This window comes from Ochotona princeps, unplaced genomic scaffold, assembly GCF_030435755.1.
Source record: "Ochotona princeps isolate mOchPri1 unplaced genomic scaffold, mOchPri1.hap1 HAP1_SCAFFOLD_1138, whole genome shotgun sequence".
Taxonomy (NCBI): domain Eukaryota; kingdom Metazoa; phylum Chordata; class Mammalia; order Lagomorpha; family Ochotonidae; genus Ochotona; species Ochotona princeps.
In genome coordinates, this window is record NW_026701531.1 from 35,807 (window position 1) to 50,884 (window position 15,078).

Here is a 15,078-nt window from a genome sequence, read left to right on the forward strand (position 1 = left end):
TCGGGCGGAGCTGAGGAGGGACGAGGTGGACGGCGCGGGGCGAGCCGGGCCTGAGGGGAGGGCGCCGGCCGAGGGGGGGTGGGCGGCCGGGACCCCCAAACCTGAGGGAGGGAAGGTCAGCGTGGAGAAGCGGTGGGAGCCACGGCGGGTGGGCTGTTGGGGTGTGTGTGTTCCGGGGTGCTGTGACCAGGGTCCCCAGCAGTGTTGGGGTGTGTGTGTTCCGGGGTGCTGTGACCCTCCCGGCACTGACAGCGGTGTTGGGGGGTGCGGGGAGGCTGTGCAGGCTGGCACAGGGTTGAGCCCCTGGGTGGGGGATCGCAGCTGGAACTGGGTGTGTGGTGGTCAGGCGGTGCCAGCCTTCTCCAGCTAAGAGGCACACACGCAGGGCTAGATGCATTGCTGTTGTTTTTAATGATACCCCCAAACAGAACGGCCTCTGTGGAGGGAGGAGGGGCCCTGACACACCCCCGCTAAGGCAGGTCACTTCAGGAAGGCACTCAGGAAGGGGGGAGCTTCGGGCCCCCTCAATTTCTTCATATAAAATCAGGGAGGAAGGGGGGAGGACAGAGCAGCTCCGTGAGGCAGGGCGGTGTCCACCCTCTCTCCAGGCCAGCCCAGGCTTCCGGCAGGCGAGGGGGCCAGGGGTTGCTCGTGTCTCACATACATGCACAACACACACCTCCACATACATACACGTACACACTGATACATTGCAAACCTGCAAGCACACCTACACAGCACACACGTGTGTGACTGCAGGGAAGGTCTGCGTACCCAGACCCACATACATGCGAGCCACAGATACAACCACACACACACCCCCCTCTCCCTGTCGGGGCCCCTAGGGGGTCACAGAGCGGAAGGGCCCCAGACATCCTCTCCCTCCTAGCTGGTTCGAAGTTGGTAATCTGCAGAGAAACAAGTGGGAACCCTGTGAGAAAGAGGGGGCGGGGGTACAGGGGGAAGAGGGCCGGCTCTCCCGCTCCACCTCACCCCACCCCGCCTCACCCTGCGCCACCCTCCTGGGGGAAGAGCCCTGGGGTGAGCGGCTCAGAGGCCAGGGCCCCACTTCCCAGTGCCTGCCTGGGTTTGAGGTTCAGCTCCTATTCCCCTACACCCTGACAGGCAGCAGTGGTGGCGGCCAGAGTGCTGGGGGACCCAGGTGGAGCGCCTGGCTGCCTGCCTCAGTGTGGCCCCACACCAGCCAGCACGAGCATTCGGGAAGCAAGGCAGTACACGCCTGCCTCTCTCTCTTTCTGCACCCCCCTCAAACCACAAACATGTTTTTTAAAAACATCTATGTAGGTGGAAGCCACATGACAGCCACAGTGGAGCTGATCAGAGCCAGGGGCTCCATCCACGTGGGTGCAGGGGCCCAAACACGTGGGCCCCCTCCTCCGCTGCTTTCCCAGGCGCATGAACAGGTAGCCAGATGGGAGGCACAGTCGGGACTCGAGCCATGACTTTGGCCTGAGACGTGGACCACCTGAGTGTACAGCTCAGCCCCTGTCCCACCCTCAGCATCAGAGCTGGTGCTGTGGCATAGCACATTAAGCTTCTGCCTCCTGCGCCAGCATCCCATAGTGGTGTCAGTTCTAGTCCTGGCTGCTCCACTTCCCATCCAGCATTCATGTAGCAGAGGATGGCTCAAGTCCTTGGCACCTGAACCCCTGCCCCGTCACCTCCCTGCCCCTGTCACATAGCCTTCTTACCTCCACTCTGAGTGATGTAGCGTACCCAGGGCAGAGCCTGGTACCCACTCTTCTCAATAATTTTCATGTATCGGACCTAGGCGGGAAGAGAGGGCAGGGGCTGGGCTGGGGGGCAGGGTGAGGGTGGTGGCCACAGGTTGCCCAGCCTGGGGGAGGAACAAGCTGCTGGGAGGGGTGAGGCCACGGCAGGCTGAGTGCCCGGGACAGCAGGAGTGGACATGGAAGACTGGCGGGGAGGGTGCGCGGCCCAGGGAGCGGACGGGACTTGAGCTAACGGGACAGAGGAATGAGAGACCCAGTGAGGTCCCAGAGACAGAGGGGATCCCTCCCTGCCCACCTCCTCACCTGGATCCCGGAGACCGTGAAGTAGGGGATCTCAAACTTGACCCCGATGGGAGGTCGGCCCTCCACCTCCTCCTTCTCCACGCTGGGCAGGCCGAAATGAGCTCGCATCAGATACTCCTTGCCACCCTGAGGGCACATGGGGGGCATTAGGCATCACACGGAACAACAGTCACACCATGGGGTATCAGACACGCCACGGGGCAGGCGCAGGAGGGCCCTCCGCCAGGCTCACCCTCAAACAACCCCAGGGAAATGAACCCATTGAAGCTGGGGTTTGCAGGTGTGAAGGGGGGAGTTCTGGTGACCAAGTCAGGGGCACCCCCACACTCAGAGCAGAAAGGCAAGGGAGGTTAAACCTACACCTGTGACCCTGGCGTCCCATGTGGGCGCCGGTTCTAATCCTGGGAGCCCCGCTCCCCGTCCAGCTCCCGGCCTGGGAGAGCAGTGGAGGATGGCCTTGGGGCCCCGGGGACCCCGAAGCAGGGCCTGACTTCCTCCAGGCCGCGGGACGGAGGGTATCCCAGGTGTAGCCTCAGCTTGCCCACCTGTGTCCACCGCTCACCGGGAAGGATTTGATGCTCCAAATGACCACGTTCTTCTCAGGCACGTACTTGGCACTGCCCACGCTGGTCTTGAAGCGAGGGGAGTCGGCATCGCTGGGCACGGGCACAGAGATCTCCACGCTGTTGGCCACCGACTGCTTCTTAAACTGGCCCTTGGCCTGCCCGGCAAGAGACGTGAGCAATGGGTAAGTACTTCACGGGGTGGATGGGACAGCCACATGCCCCCTCTCGGAGCCAGGGTTCGAGTCCCAGCTCCCTGCTCATGTGCTCACCTACCTGGGCCCCTCGCACCCCCGCGAGAGGCCCGGATGGAGCTCCTGGCTTCCGCCTGGTGCAGCCTCTGGCTACAGAAGCATGCCAGGAGGGAAGCAATGGACAGAACTCCTCTCTCTGCTCTGCCTCGCAAATAAGTGATAAAGCACTAGCACCCAAGACTGGAGAAAATGTTTACGGTCATAGTGTGTACGCCATATTTTGGTTTGAAAGATTGTATATCTGACTTTCCAATCAAAAAATCAGAGAGGAGAGACAGAGAGGAAGATCTTCCCTCCGCTGGTTCACTCCCTAAGTGATCACAACGGCCAGAGCTGAGCCTATCCGAAGCCAGGAGCCAGAAGCCTCTCCCAGGTCTCCCACGCGGGTGCAGGGTCCCAAGGCTCTGGGCCGTCCTCCACTGCTTTCCCAGGCCACAGGCAGGGAGCTGGATGGGAAGCGGGGTTGCCGGGACATGAACTGGCACCCATAACGTGAAGATTAAGCAACTGCAGTACTGTGCCAGGCCTCGTCCTCCACAGCAGAGCTTATGTGCTGCAGGCTGTCGCAAACAGCACTTGCATCCCCTGTCCGCAGCCTCCCTCCCTAGGGAGGGCACAGGCCAGTGCACGCAGTGACGCCAGGGCCCCAGAGGACACCAGCACCCTGTGCTGTCAGTGGGGACACTGTGTGCCATAATTACAGAGGAAAAGCAATACAGCAAAGTTGCGGGGGTCATTAGCCCAGAAGTTAAACCTCCAACGTCAGAGGTTCAAGGCCCGGCTCTGTCGCTGATGCAGCTCCCTGCTCATGCGCTCCCGGGAGGGGCAGCAGAGGGGGCTCCAGAGCCGAGGCCCCAGCACCCACGCGGGGAGACCCGGATGCAGCCCCGCTCCTGGCTTCAACCCGGTTATTGTGTGTGCGCGGGGAGTCAACCAGCACATGGAAAATGTCTGTTTGCTTCTCAAAAACAAAACCCACTGAGCAGCTTCAGTGTGAAAACGAGAAATGTGTGAAGGGCAGAGCCTGGGGCAGGCAGAGGGTCCTGCAGGTGGGATGCCAACGGAGACAGGCGGGACCCGCTTCACCAACGCCAGCGCAGTCGGCGGGCAAAAGGCACTCACCTTGACCATGATCTCCACGCGGCTGTGGGAAAACTTCTCAATAACAGACTCGATCCAGATGAGCGGCTTCACCTGCGGGTGCCAGAGGGGCGGAGCCTCAGCGGCCAGAGCCCTGCCCCTGCCGGCAGGGATGCGTGCGCACTGTGCGGCCTGTCACCTGCGTGTTGAGGCGGTAGGACATGAGTTCGAAGTCGCCGTCGGGCGGGATGAAGGAGATGGTGCGGTCGTTGTCGAAGCGCGAGAGCCGCACGCACTGGTGGAACTTCACGTCCTCCAGCTCCACCGACTTGTTCTTGCTGCCTGAAACTCGACAGCCCGGCGTCAGCCCGACCTGGCGGCCACCCAAGGGAGCACCTGGCCCCGTGCCTGCCGCTACCAGCACCTCAACTTAACACAAAACCGAGCTAGCCTTGCTTCTGGGCTTATTGCATTTTAAAAAAAAATTTTTTTTTCCTTATAGCCTACACAATGGCTCAGTCAGCTAGTCCTCCCCCTGCAAGCGCCAACATGCCAAGTGGACACTGGTTTGAGTCCCAGCTGCCCACTTCCCATCCAGCTCCCTGCCTGTGGCCTGGGAAAGCAGTGGAAGACGGCCCAGAGCCTTGGGACCCTGCACCCGTGTGGGAGACCTGGAAGAGGCTCCTGGCTTTGGGCCTGGCCAGCTCACGCTGTGGAGGCCACTTAGGGAGTGACCCAGCAGGTGAAGAGCTCTCTGTCTCTCTCTCTTTCTTAAATAAATCTTTAAAATTTGTAGAAAGGCAGAGAGAGACGGCAAAGTGTCCTGGTCTAGTCACTAAATGCCCGTAGCGTTCAGGGCTGGAGCGAGACAAAGCCAGAGCAGGGAGGGACTCAGCCTGGGTTGCCTGGGTGGGTGCCAGGGGCTGAGCCCTCGAGCTGCGTTCATGACCAGCCGGAACTGCAGCTGGATTCGAAGCCAGGCCCTCCAATACAGAACGTCGGTGGCAAGAGGTGTCTTCCCCACGGTGGTGGGGTGGGGGCACTCAGGGTTGTCATTTTTGTTGTTGTGCATGGTTGGCACACAAAAAAAACCCAAAGCCAAGTCAGGTGCCAGGAAGCAGCGAAGCAGCTGCAGTCCCGTGCTGGGCCAGCAGGGGATGCGCGTGAGCTGCAGAATGCCCCACTTTGGCGGAGCAGATTACGGTGCAGGGACAGTGGGGGGGTGTGTTGGTGCAGGCACAGGGGCTGGGGTGCAAGGACGAGGGGTGGGGTGCAGGGTCGGGTTGGGGTGTAGGCACAGGGGTTGGGGTGCAGGGTCGGGTTGGGGTGCAGGGTTGGGGTGCAGGGTCGGGTTGGGGTACAGGACTAGGGTTGGGGTGCAGGACTAGGGTTGGGGTGCAGACACAGGTGCTGGGGTGCAGGCACAGGGGTTGGGGTTTAGGGCCAGGGGTTGGGGTTTAGGGCCAGGGGTTGGGGTGCAGACACAGGGGTTGGGGTGCAGGCACAGGGATTGGGGTGCAGACACAGGGGCTGGGGTGCACGCACAGGGGTTGGGGTTTAGGGCCAGGGGGTGAGGTGCAGGCACAGGGGTTGGGGTGCAGGCACAGGCGCTGGGGTGCAGGACAGGGGTTGGGGTTTAGGGCCAGGGGGTGAGGTGCAGGCACAGGGGTTGGGGTGCAGGACAGGGGTTGGGGTGCAGGCACAGGGCTCCTCAGTGCTTACGGCCAGTGAGCTCGAAGAGCACGCGGTCGTTGAGGCCCAGCCGCAGCTCAGGCATGCCCGACAGGAAGACCTTGAGCTTGATGCTGCCCACCACCTCGCTGAGCAGCACGCTCCCGTTGGCGCTGACCAGCAGGTTCACCGACTCAATGACGTCGATGAACACCTCGTTCTTCTTGTACTTGAGACCCTCAGAGCGCCAGGACACGGCGTTGGTCACGGTGGGCGGCACCCGCGACCTGCCCGTCTCCAGCTTGTTGCCCTGCTGCGTGATGTACCTGGTGCAGGGCAGGGGTGAGGCGTGGCTGGACCCTGGGGACACCAGGCCCTGCCCCGGGACCCGAACCCTGGTTCTTCCCGCTCCTGGGACAGCGCTGGCCCCGCCCCCGCCCTGCAAGCCCCGCCCTCCACCCGCGATCCCGCCCATCCCTGTTAGGCCCGCCTCTCCGCGAGGCCCCGCCCACAGCCCCACACTCACTCCTGCAGGATCTTGCTGTCCGTGGTCTGCGGGAAGCCGAAGTCCATGAGCTCGTCCAGCAGCTCGTAGACGATGACGAAGTTGTCGCGGATACTCTCCTCCTCCAGCTCCTTGAAGTACTCGCAGAAGACCTGCAGGAGGGTCCCCGCTGAGCACCTGGGATGGGTCCGCAGTCAGGACAACAGCGCGACCACCGGTGCCCTCCTGGGAGAATGCCTCTGGCTCATGATGAAGAGGTAACCTGTAATCGCTTCATTTATGACGCTGGGATGTTTCTGGTATTTTCTGTAGGCCCAAAAGCCCGGTGAAGCCTGCAGACACCGGGCCATCTAAGATGTATGAATACATAACAGATACAGATGGGGGCTGGCAGTGGTGTGGAGCGGGTTAGCAGCAGGGCTGGTCGCAGTCCTGGCGGCTGTGCCTGGGAAGGCAGCGGACCACGGCTTCGTCGACGTCTCCCGTGACGGTGGCCCGCACTACAGTCCCTGGACCGCCACCTGCTGCTTCCTGGGGTGCACAGAGCCAGGGCCCAACCCAGGTGCTCTGAGAAGGGCTGTGGGCATCCCATGTGGCTGTCCCCAAGGCCCACCCCTTCCCACGGGCATTCATTCCATGGGTTGATGCGTCCCAGGGCAGGACTTGTCCTAGCAGCCAGGGTAGGGGCACAGAGAGGGACCTCAGCTTGCACACACCCCCAGGACCGTCCATGGCTCCTGCTCCCAGCAGCAATGCTGGCGGTCTGGAAGGGCCACGTGCAGGCCGGCAGCCGGTAGCCACGGCCACGGCCAGATGACAGAGCGGCCGACCCGTGAGAGGCTGGCAGACCTACCTCCACCGTCTTATAAAGGAAGGAATACACCAGCGAGGCGTTGGCGTTCTTCAGCGTGGTGGCCACCACTGAGGACAGCGGGGTTAGGGAAAAGGAGCCACACACCTTGACCCTCCAGCCCCACGCAGGTGGAGGTGGCAGCTGGGGACCCCGGCGCTGCCCACCCCCGCTCCCACGCAGGTGGAGGTGGCAGCTGGGGACCCCGGCGCTGCCCACCCCCGCTCCCACGCAGGTGGAGGTGGCAGCTGGGGACCCCGGCGCTGCCCACCCCCGCTCCCACGCAGGTGGAGGTGGCAGCTGGGGACCCCGGCGCTGCCCACCCCTGCTTCCACGCAGGTGGCACCTTGGCGCTGCCCACCCCCACGCACACCCTGCCCCCTGCCTGCCCCGGCACCTGGGTTGGATACAGTACAGGTTGCTGTGTTTGATCCACAGGAAGTGGACCCGGCCGTGGCTCAGCAGCGGGGCCAGGGAGCCCTCTTCCTCATGCTGCATGAGCAAGGGCATGAAGTGCTCGATTTCGCTCATGGGCACGTCGCCCTTGTAGTTGCGGCTAATCAGAGGCTGGGGGGCAGAGAGGACCTGTCAGAGCCGGCTGCTTGCCCCCCAGGAGCCCCCAGACACTCTCTCTCTCCAGCCCACTCGAGGACAACCTGAGGTGGGAGGGTGCAGCAGCTGCTGGGATGGCTGCAGCCTCGCTCAGCCCTGCTGGCTCATCTCGCTCTCTGCTCCATCCTGGGGAACAGACGCCCCCCACAACCCCACTATGCAGATGAGGAAGGCTGAGGCCCAGAGTCCAGGGCCACAGGGCATGAGGGGGAGTGGGTTCAAGGCACCCAGCCCCAGGAGTCCTGCAGCAAAGACATTGGGACTCTCTAATAAATAAAAAGATCAAAATACTGAGGTCAGTGCGGTGGCTCAATGGCCTAAGCCTCCACCTCCAAGCACCTGCATCCCATTTGAGCCCAGGTTCATGTCCCAGCTGCTCCACTTCCCATCCAGCTCCCTGCCTGTGGCCTCCTCTCTAAATCTGCCTTTAAAGTAAAAATAAATAAATCTTTATATAAAAAAGTTATACCTATGGATTTGAGCGCCTACAGCTCTTCTTGAGAGAAAGTGAACAAGAATCTATACTAGTAGCAGGTGCTTGCAAAAAGTTTAGGGGAAGTGTCTATTAGGGAAAAAACAGATGCATGGATTTTTTTTTTCATTGCACCAAAATAAATGAGTCTTCCCTCCCTGTGAGGTGTGTCTGCAGCAGCTGCAGGTGGCAAGGGGTGAAGAGTGTTTTAGGGTTCTTAAACGCCCAGGGTTTGGGGGCTACACGCTCCGCAACCTCGCGAAGGTTTCCATGCGCCCTTTTTCCCTCGCATGGAAAGGAAGGTTCTAGGAGCCGAGCCCTGGCGGCGATGGGATGGCCGAGGCCGAGCTGGGAAGCGGGGAGAAAGGAGCAGGTGTCGCCACGGGAAGGGTCGCCCCGCGGAGCCCAGGGCGCCTGGCCTCCCCTGGCCTCCCCCGGCCTCCCCTGGCCTCCCCTGGCCTCCCCTGGCCTCCCCTGGCCTCCCCCGGCCTCCCCCGGCCAGCGCCCCCCTTCCGGGGCCGGCTCACCTTGCCCTTGACGTCCAGAATAAAGACAGCTGAGGCCGACATGGTGGCGGCGGGGACGGAGCTCAGGGCGGCGGCAGCTGCTTCCTCCTTCCTGCGGAAGCGCCCGCGCCCAGGTGAGCGCGCAGGTGAGCACTTCTTAAAGGGGAGGCCGCCAGGTGAGCGGCGCTCGGCCGACGCAGAGGCGGCGACGAGGGAGGACCCCGGGAGGGACGGCAGCCCCGGGCACCGGCCCAGCCGATGCTCCACCCCGCACCCACGCAGCCCTCACCCACTCACGCCCCTACACCTCGTATTCTCTCTCTACCGGGTCAGCCCGGCCCCCGGGCGCTCCACCACAGTCCCCAACCATTCGTTCATGCCTTCATTCATTGCTTCTTTCACTCAAGGACAGAAATTGGGGCAGCCCTCAAGAAAGGGAAACATCAAATGTAGATTTTTTTTTTTTACTCTTAACGTTATTTCAAAAAAAAACCCACAAAAATGTATTTACTCGAAAGAGAATAGAGAGGGGGGACAAACAGGGAACAAGAGCTTATTTCATTGGTTCGCTCTCTCAAATGCCCTCCCAGGACTGCGGCAGACCACAGCCAGGAGCCAGGATCGCAGCTGGATCTCCCACAGAGTGCCAGGGACCCAAGCACCCGGGGCGATCACCTGCTGCTCTCCCTGGTGCCAGAGCAGAGGGCTGGGTCGGGAGCGGAGCAGCCCGGACTTGGACGAATGCCCGCTATGGGATGCCCAAGGTACCCCAGTGCTGACTCTGGAAACCCAAGATGCTGCCTGCACCCCAAGAATGGGGCATCCCCCCATGTCCTCACCAGCTCCCAGTTCAGAGGATGACATGAGCATGAGGAGAGGGAGGAGGCAGGGTGTTGTGGCAGGGTGGGTTAAGTGGCTACTAGTGCTGCCAGATGCCAGCTGCAGTCCTGGCTGGCCTCTTGTCCAGCTTCCTGCTGGTGCGTTTAGGAAAGATTTATTTATTTCTATTGCAAAGTTAGATATACAGAGAGGAGAGGCAGAGAGGAAGATCGGCGTCTGATGATTCACACCCCAAGTGGCCACAACAGCTGGAGCTGAGCCAATCTGAAGCCAGGAGCCTGGAGCCTCTTCCAGGTCTCCCACACGGGTGCAGGGTCCCAAGGCTTTGGGCCGTCCTCCACTGCTTTCCCAGGCCACAGGCAGGGAGCTGGATGGGAAGTGGAGCACTGGGACAAAAAATTGATCCCCACATGGGATTCTGGTGCTTGCAATGTGATGATTTAGCTATCGAGCCATTGTGCCAGGCTAGCAATAAATCTTGAAAAGAAGAGAAAGAGGTGGCCCAGAAGACATGCGGGGCACTGCCTGGGCCCCGCCCGGCCTCCAGCTGTCCGATCTTTTCAAAGGCCCCACCCATCTCTTGGGACTCCAAGATGTTGGCAACTGGAAATAGAACCCCAACGGCCGGGCCCGGCGCCCTGGAATCTGAAACTCCAGGCCCTCTCGGCTGAAAAATTCATGAGCCCAAAACTTGCACAGGGCTCGGAGAACAGAGCTTGGAGAACAGAGCTCAGAGAACAGGGCTCGGAGAACAGAGCTCAGAGAACAGAGCTCAGAGAACAGGGCTCGGAGAACAGGGCTCGGAGAACAGGGCTCAGAGAACAGAGTTCAGAGAACAGGGCTCAGAGAACAGGGCTCAGAGAACAGGGCTCGGAGAACAGAGCTCGGAGAACAGGGCTCAGAGAACAGGGCTCGGAGAACAGAGCTCGGAGAACAGGGCTCGGAGAACAGGGCTCGGAGAACAGAGTCAGCTGTGTTTGTCCATGCTGTCACCTCCCCCCACCTAATCCCGCCTGGGCCTGGGGAGGCTTGGCCTGGGCCCACTTCTCCAGAAGCCTCCCCAAGGAGGGGCCTGTCCACAATTCCTTCTCTAGGGTGGAGGGCAGGCCTTGTCTCTGGCGTCCCCTGTGGCTCCCGAGGGCCCCTCGGCCATGGGCACCGCCTTGACATGACCAACCAGACATAGGAATGCCAGCTTCCCCGTCTTCCGCGCCCAGTCTCCTGACCTCTTGGGGCATAAATGGCAGCCTGTTACCCCTTCTCTGTCTTGTTGATCTCAAATACCCCTTCCCGGTACCTATAGCTCACCCATCCTGGCTGGGGCCACCTACTTGTCCAAATCCTCACAGAAGGCTGGTTTACTTTTCACTTTAAAAAGCTGAGTGAGAGAGTGAAAGAGGGATCTTCTACCTGCTGCTTCACTTCCTGAGTGGCCTCAACGACCAGGGCTGGGTCAGGTCAAAGCGGGGGGCCTGGAGCTTCACCCCGGTTCCCAACCCGGCTGGCGGGGCCCAGACACTTGGCCACCCTCTGCTGCCTTCCCAGGTTGGAAGCAGGGAGCTGGGATGGGTCTTGGCATTCCGGTGTGGGATGCTGGTACCTTGGCTGCAACTTAACCAGCCGTGCACAGCCAAGCCCCCTGTGGCAGCTTTCCTGTTACAATAGAACTAAGCATAAGGTTTCCTCTCCTGGCCATTTTCTTGTTGTTTTGTGGCCATTTGTAAGTGGTGTCGAGCACAGTTACACTGTTGCAGATTGCTCACTCCGCCCCTTCAGGGGTCCCTGTTTTCAGGAAGTTATCTTCCCAGCCCGGCCCCTCCCCATCCCGCTTCTACCACAGCCTCCTGGGTCTGACAGGTGCTCCGGGAGTGAGTCAGCCACAGGGAGCATTCTCTTTTCCTCTTATAGGTTGGGACTAGATCGCTGATGCTAGCTGACTCCGTTACACCACCTGGCAGCCTGGCCAGGCGCAGGGGGGAAGACAAGGCAAAGGGTAGGGAGGCAGCGTTGTGGCTATAACGGACTGAGTCTGGCTCTTTTAAAATTTTTTATTTTGAAAGTGAGAGTTGAGCCCGGCATGGTAGCCTCGTGGTTAAATCCTCGCTTTGCATATACTGCTGGGATCCCGTATGGGTGCCAGTTCGAGTCCTGGCTGCTCCACTTCCCACCCAGCTCCCTGCCTGGAGCCTGGGAAAGCAGTGGAGGACGGCCCAGAGCCTTGGGACCCTGCACCTGCGTGGGAGACCTGGAAGAGGCTCCTGGCTCCTGGCTTCAGATTGGCTTGGAACCAGCACCCATATGGGATCGCGGTGCATTGACGGCAAGGACTTTAACCGCTATGCTATCATGCTGGGCCCCAAAATAAATAAATATTAACAACAACAATAACAAAAACCTTTCTCTCTGTGTATCTAACTTTGCAATACAAATAAATAAATTCAGAAGAAAATGGAAATCAAAGTTACATGGCTCATTGGCCAAATCCTCTCCCTACAAGCACCAGGATCGCATATAGAAACAGGTTCATGTTCTGGCTGTCCTGCTTCCCACCCAGCTCCCTGCCTGTGGCCTGGGAAAGCAGTGGAGGACGGCCCAAAGCCTTGGGACCCTGCACCCACGTGGGAGACCTGGAAGAGGCTCCAGGCTCCTGGCTTTGGATCAACTTATCTGCGACCATTGTGGCCATTTGGGGAGTGAACCAGCGGATGGAAGAACTCCACTGCTTTCCCAGGCCACAGGCAGGGAGCTGGATGGGAAGTGGGGCTGCCAGGATTAGAACCAGTGCCCATATGAGGTGCTGGCACTGTTACAGGTGGAGGCTTGGCTTACCATGGCACAGCACCAGCGCCCCCTGAACTCTCTCTCCAAGGCTTCAAGTCCTAGTCTAGCCGGGACTCACAGTGGGACTGGCGTTGCGAGGCTGAACCTGTCTGTCATCTTGCCGTGTGAACCCCCTCTGCCACAGAAAGCACCTGTGACCCCTTCCTGTGAAGCTGGCACACTCCCCCTCCCGCTGAATCAGCTCTGCAGATGCCCACGGCCGTCAGAACCTGCCCGGCACCTCCTGCCCTCTTTGATGGCTTTTACATTTTGTTTACATTCTTCACTGTTGAGTACAATGCATATGAATAGGCAGCTTCCTACACAGCTTTTGAAAAATGATTTGCTGAAGCTGGCATTTGCTGGCACTGTAGCACAGTGGGTTCAGCGGCTGCCCGCAGCGCTGGCATTCTGTCCGGGCACTAGTTCAACTCCGGGCAGCTCCACTTCTGATCCAGCTCCCTCCCGATGCACCCGGAAAGAAGCAGAGCAATGACTTTATTACTTCCTTTTTCTTTCAAGATCTATTTATGTTTATTGGAAAGTCAGATACACAGAGAGGAAGATCTTCAGTCCTTTGATTCACTCCCCAAGCAGCTATAATGGCCGGTGCTGCGCCAATCCAAAGCCAGGAGCCAGGAGTCTCTTCCAGTCTCCCACACGGGAGCAGGGTCCCAAGGCTTTGGGCCGTCCTCCATTGCTTTCTCAGGCCACAGGCAGGGAGCTGGGTGGGAAGTGGGGCAGCCGGGACCAGAACCGGCGCCCATATGGAATCCCAGTGCGTGCAAGGCAAGGAGTTTAGCCACTAGGCTACCACGCTGAGTCCAGGAACCATTTTCGTAAGAGTCCCTTGTTAAGCTACTGGGTTTAGTCTGGCCCAGCCCTGGCCTTCACAGGCGTTTGGGGGAGTGAACCAGTGGATGAAAGATCTTCCTGTCTCTTTCTGCCTTTTAAATAAATACAGCGTTTTGATTTGAAAGGGAGAGATTGTCCACCTGCTGCTTCACTCCTTAAATGGCCTCCATGGGCAGGGCTGGGCCAGGCAGAAGCTGGGAGCTGCCTCCAGGTCTCCCAAGCGGTTGCAAGGGCCCAAACACTTGGGCCATCCATTCGTCGGGAACTGGATCAGAGGCAGAGCAGCTGGCACTGTGGTAAGGATGCCAGCACCGGATTGTAGGAGACGGCTTAACCTGCCGTGACACCGAGCTGGCCACATGAGTGTCACATACATGGGTCCACAGCGAGTCAGGTGCTGGCGAGCTGACCCCTGTGCCAGCACAGTCTGGTCTCCCTGATGCCCCTTCTGTGGTCCCCAATGCACCACCACTGATCTGTCAGCATACCTTGATTAGTTATGCCTGTTCTAGAACTTTCTGAACCATGTCAGGCCTTTGCTCAGCTGGAGGCTTTGTTCTTTGTCAGGATTATGTCCATGGGGGTGCATTCTATCCATGACTCCTTCCTGGGGCCGCCCATCTCCACTCCCTGTTCCACTGCCTCTGGAGCCATCTGCTCGCTCAGTCTGGGCCAGGTGGGCCTGCTTGGGGGCAGGGACCCCAGCACTGGAGCCATCTGCTTGCTCAGTCTGGGCCAGGTGGGCCCGCTTGGGGGCAGGGACCCCTGCACTGGAGCCATCTGCTCGCTCAGCCTGGGCCAGGGCTGCCCGTTTAGGGGACAGGGACCCCAGCACTGGAGCCATCGGCTCGCTCAGTCTGGGCCAGGTGGGCCTGCTTGGGGGCAGGGACCCCTGCACTGGAGCCATTGGCTCAATCAGCCTGGGCCAGGGCTGCCCGTTTAGGGGACAGGGACCCCAGCACTGGAGCCATCGGCTCGCTCAGCCTGGGCCAGGGCTGCCCGTTTAGGGGACAGGGACCCCAGCACTGGAGCCATCTGCTCGCTCAGTCTGGGCCAGGTGGGCCTGCTTGGGGGCAGGGACCCCTGCACTGGAGCCATCGGCTCACTCAGCCTGGGCCAGGGCTGCCCGTTTAGGGGACAGGGACCCCAGCACTGGAGCCATCTGCTTGCTCAGTCTGGGCCAGGTGGGCCCGCTTGGGGGCAGGGACCCCAGCACTGGAGCCATCGGCTCGCTCAGCCTGGGCCAGGTGGGCCCGCTTGGGGGGCAGGGACCCCTGCACTGGAGCCATCGGCTCGCTCAGCCTGGGCCAGGTGGGCCTGCTTGGGGGGCAGGGACCCCAGCACTGGAGCCATCTGCTCGCTCAGCCTGGGCCAGGGCTGCCCGTTTAGGGGACAGGGACCCCAGCACTGGAGCCATCTGCTCGCTCAGCCTGGGCCAGGGCTGCCCGTTTAGGGGACAGGGACCCCAGCACTGGAGCCATCCCCTGCTGCCTCCCAAGGTGGGCGCGAGCAGGAAGCTGGAACCGGGAATTGAACCAGGCGCTCCTCCTCTGGGCTGTAGAGATGCCAACCCCTGCATCCTACCATGCTATTAAGGCTGCAGACAGACAGACAGACACACACACACCCCTGGGACCCCGCTGGGAAAGGAATGCACTGGTTGAACCGGATTTTAATGTCATCTCTCTACCGGAGCGTACCTGCTGGCCCTGGGGGGCGAGGGGAGCCCGTTGCCAAAGCCCTGACCATGGGATGAATGGAAACCAGCAGGATTTTACCTGTTCGCTGCCACCCAGCGGCCGTTTAGTACCTCCTGGGCGGATCCATGCCTGGAGCGATGGATGAGACGGGTTGGCCTCACCTGGCCCCCCCGGCGCGGCCGCGAACCCCGGTGCTCCCTAGACGGGGAAACAAAGAGACTCCACCCTTCCCGGGCCGGTTCCGCCCCCGGAGCCCGCCTCCCGCCCGCTCGGGGCTCCCATTGGAGAGGGGC

At 60.6% G+C, this 15,078-nt stretch overlaps 1 protein-coding gene across 2 annotated transcripts; it reads right to left on the reverse strand.

The window, feature by feature from the left end:
* Positions 1 to 846: 846 nt before the first annotated feature.
* LOC131477898 (AP-1 complex subunit mu-2) lies at positions 847 to 14,968 on the reverse strand. Of its 2 annotated transcripts, XM_058659941.1 has the most exons (12): positions 14,864 to 14,968; positions 8,592 to 8,682; positions 7,391 to 7,547; positions 6,984 to 7,051; positions 6,152 to 6,282; positions 5,677 to 5,951; positions 4,154 to 4,302; positions 3,997 to 4,068; positions 2,620 to 2,778; positions 2,058 to 2,183; positions 1,713 to 1,788; positions 847 to 908 (listed from the first exon to the last, which is right to left on the reverse strand). In XM_058659941.1, exons 2-12 carry the CDS (start codon positions 8,631 to 8,633, stop codon positions 886 to 888), a joined length of 1,278 nt encoding a protein of 425 aa, XP_058515924.1. In that variant the 5' UTR covers positions 8,634 to 8,682; positions 14,864 to 14,968; the 3' UTR covers positions 847 to 885. The 2 variants fall into 2 exon arrangements, with proteins under 2 accessions (XP_058515924.1, XP_058515925.1); XM_058659942.1 differs by lacking the exon at positions 14,864 to 14,968 and having other exon boundaries at positions 4,154 to 4,296; positions 8,592 to 8,659.
* Positions 14,969 to 15,078: the final 110 nt, after the last annotated feature.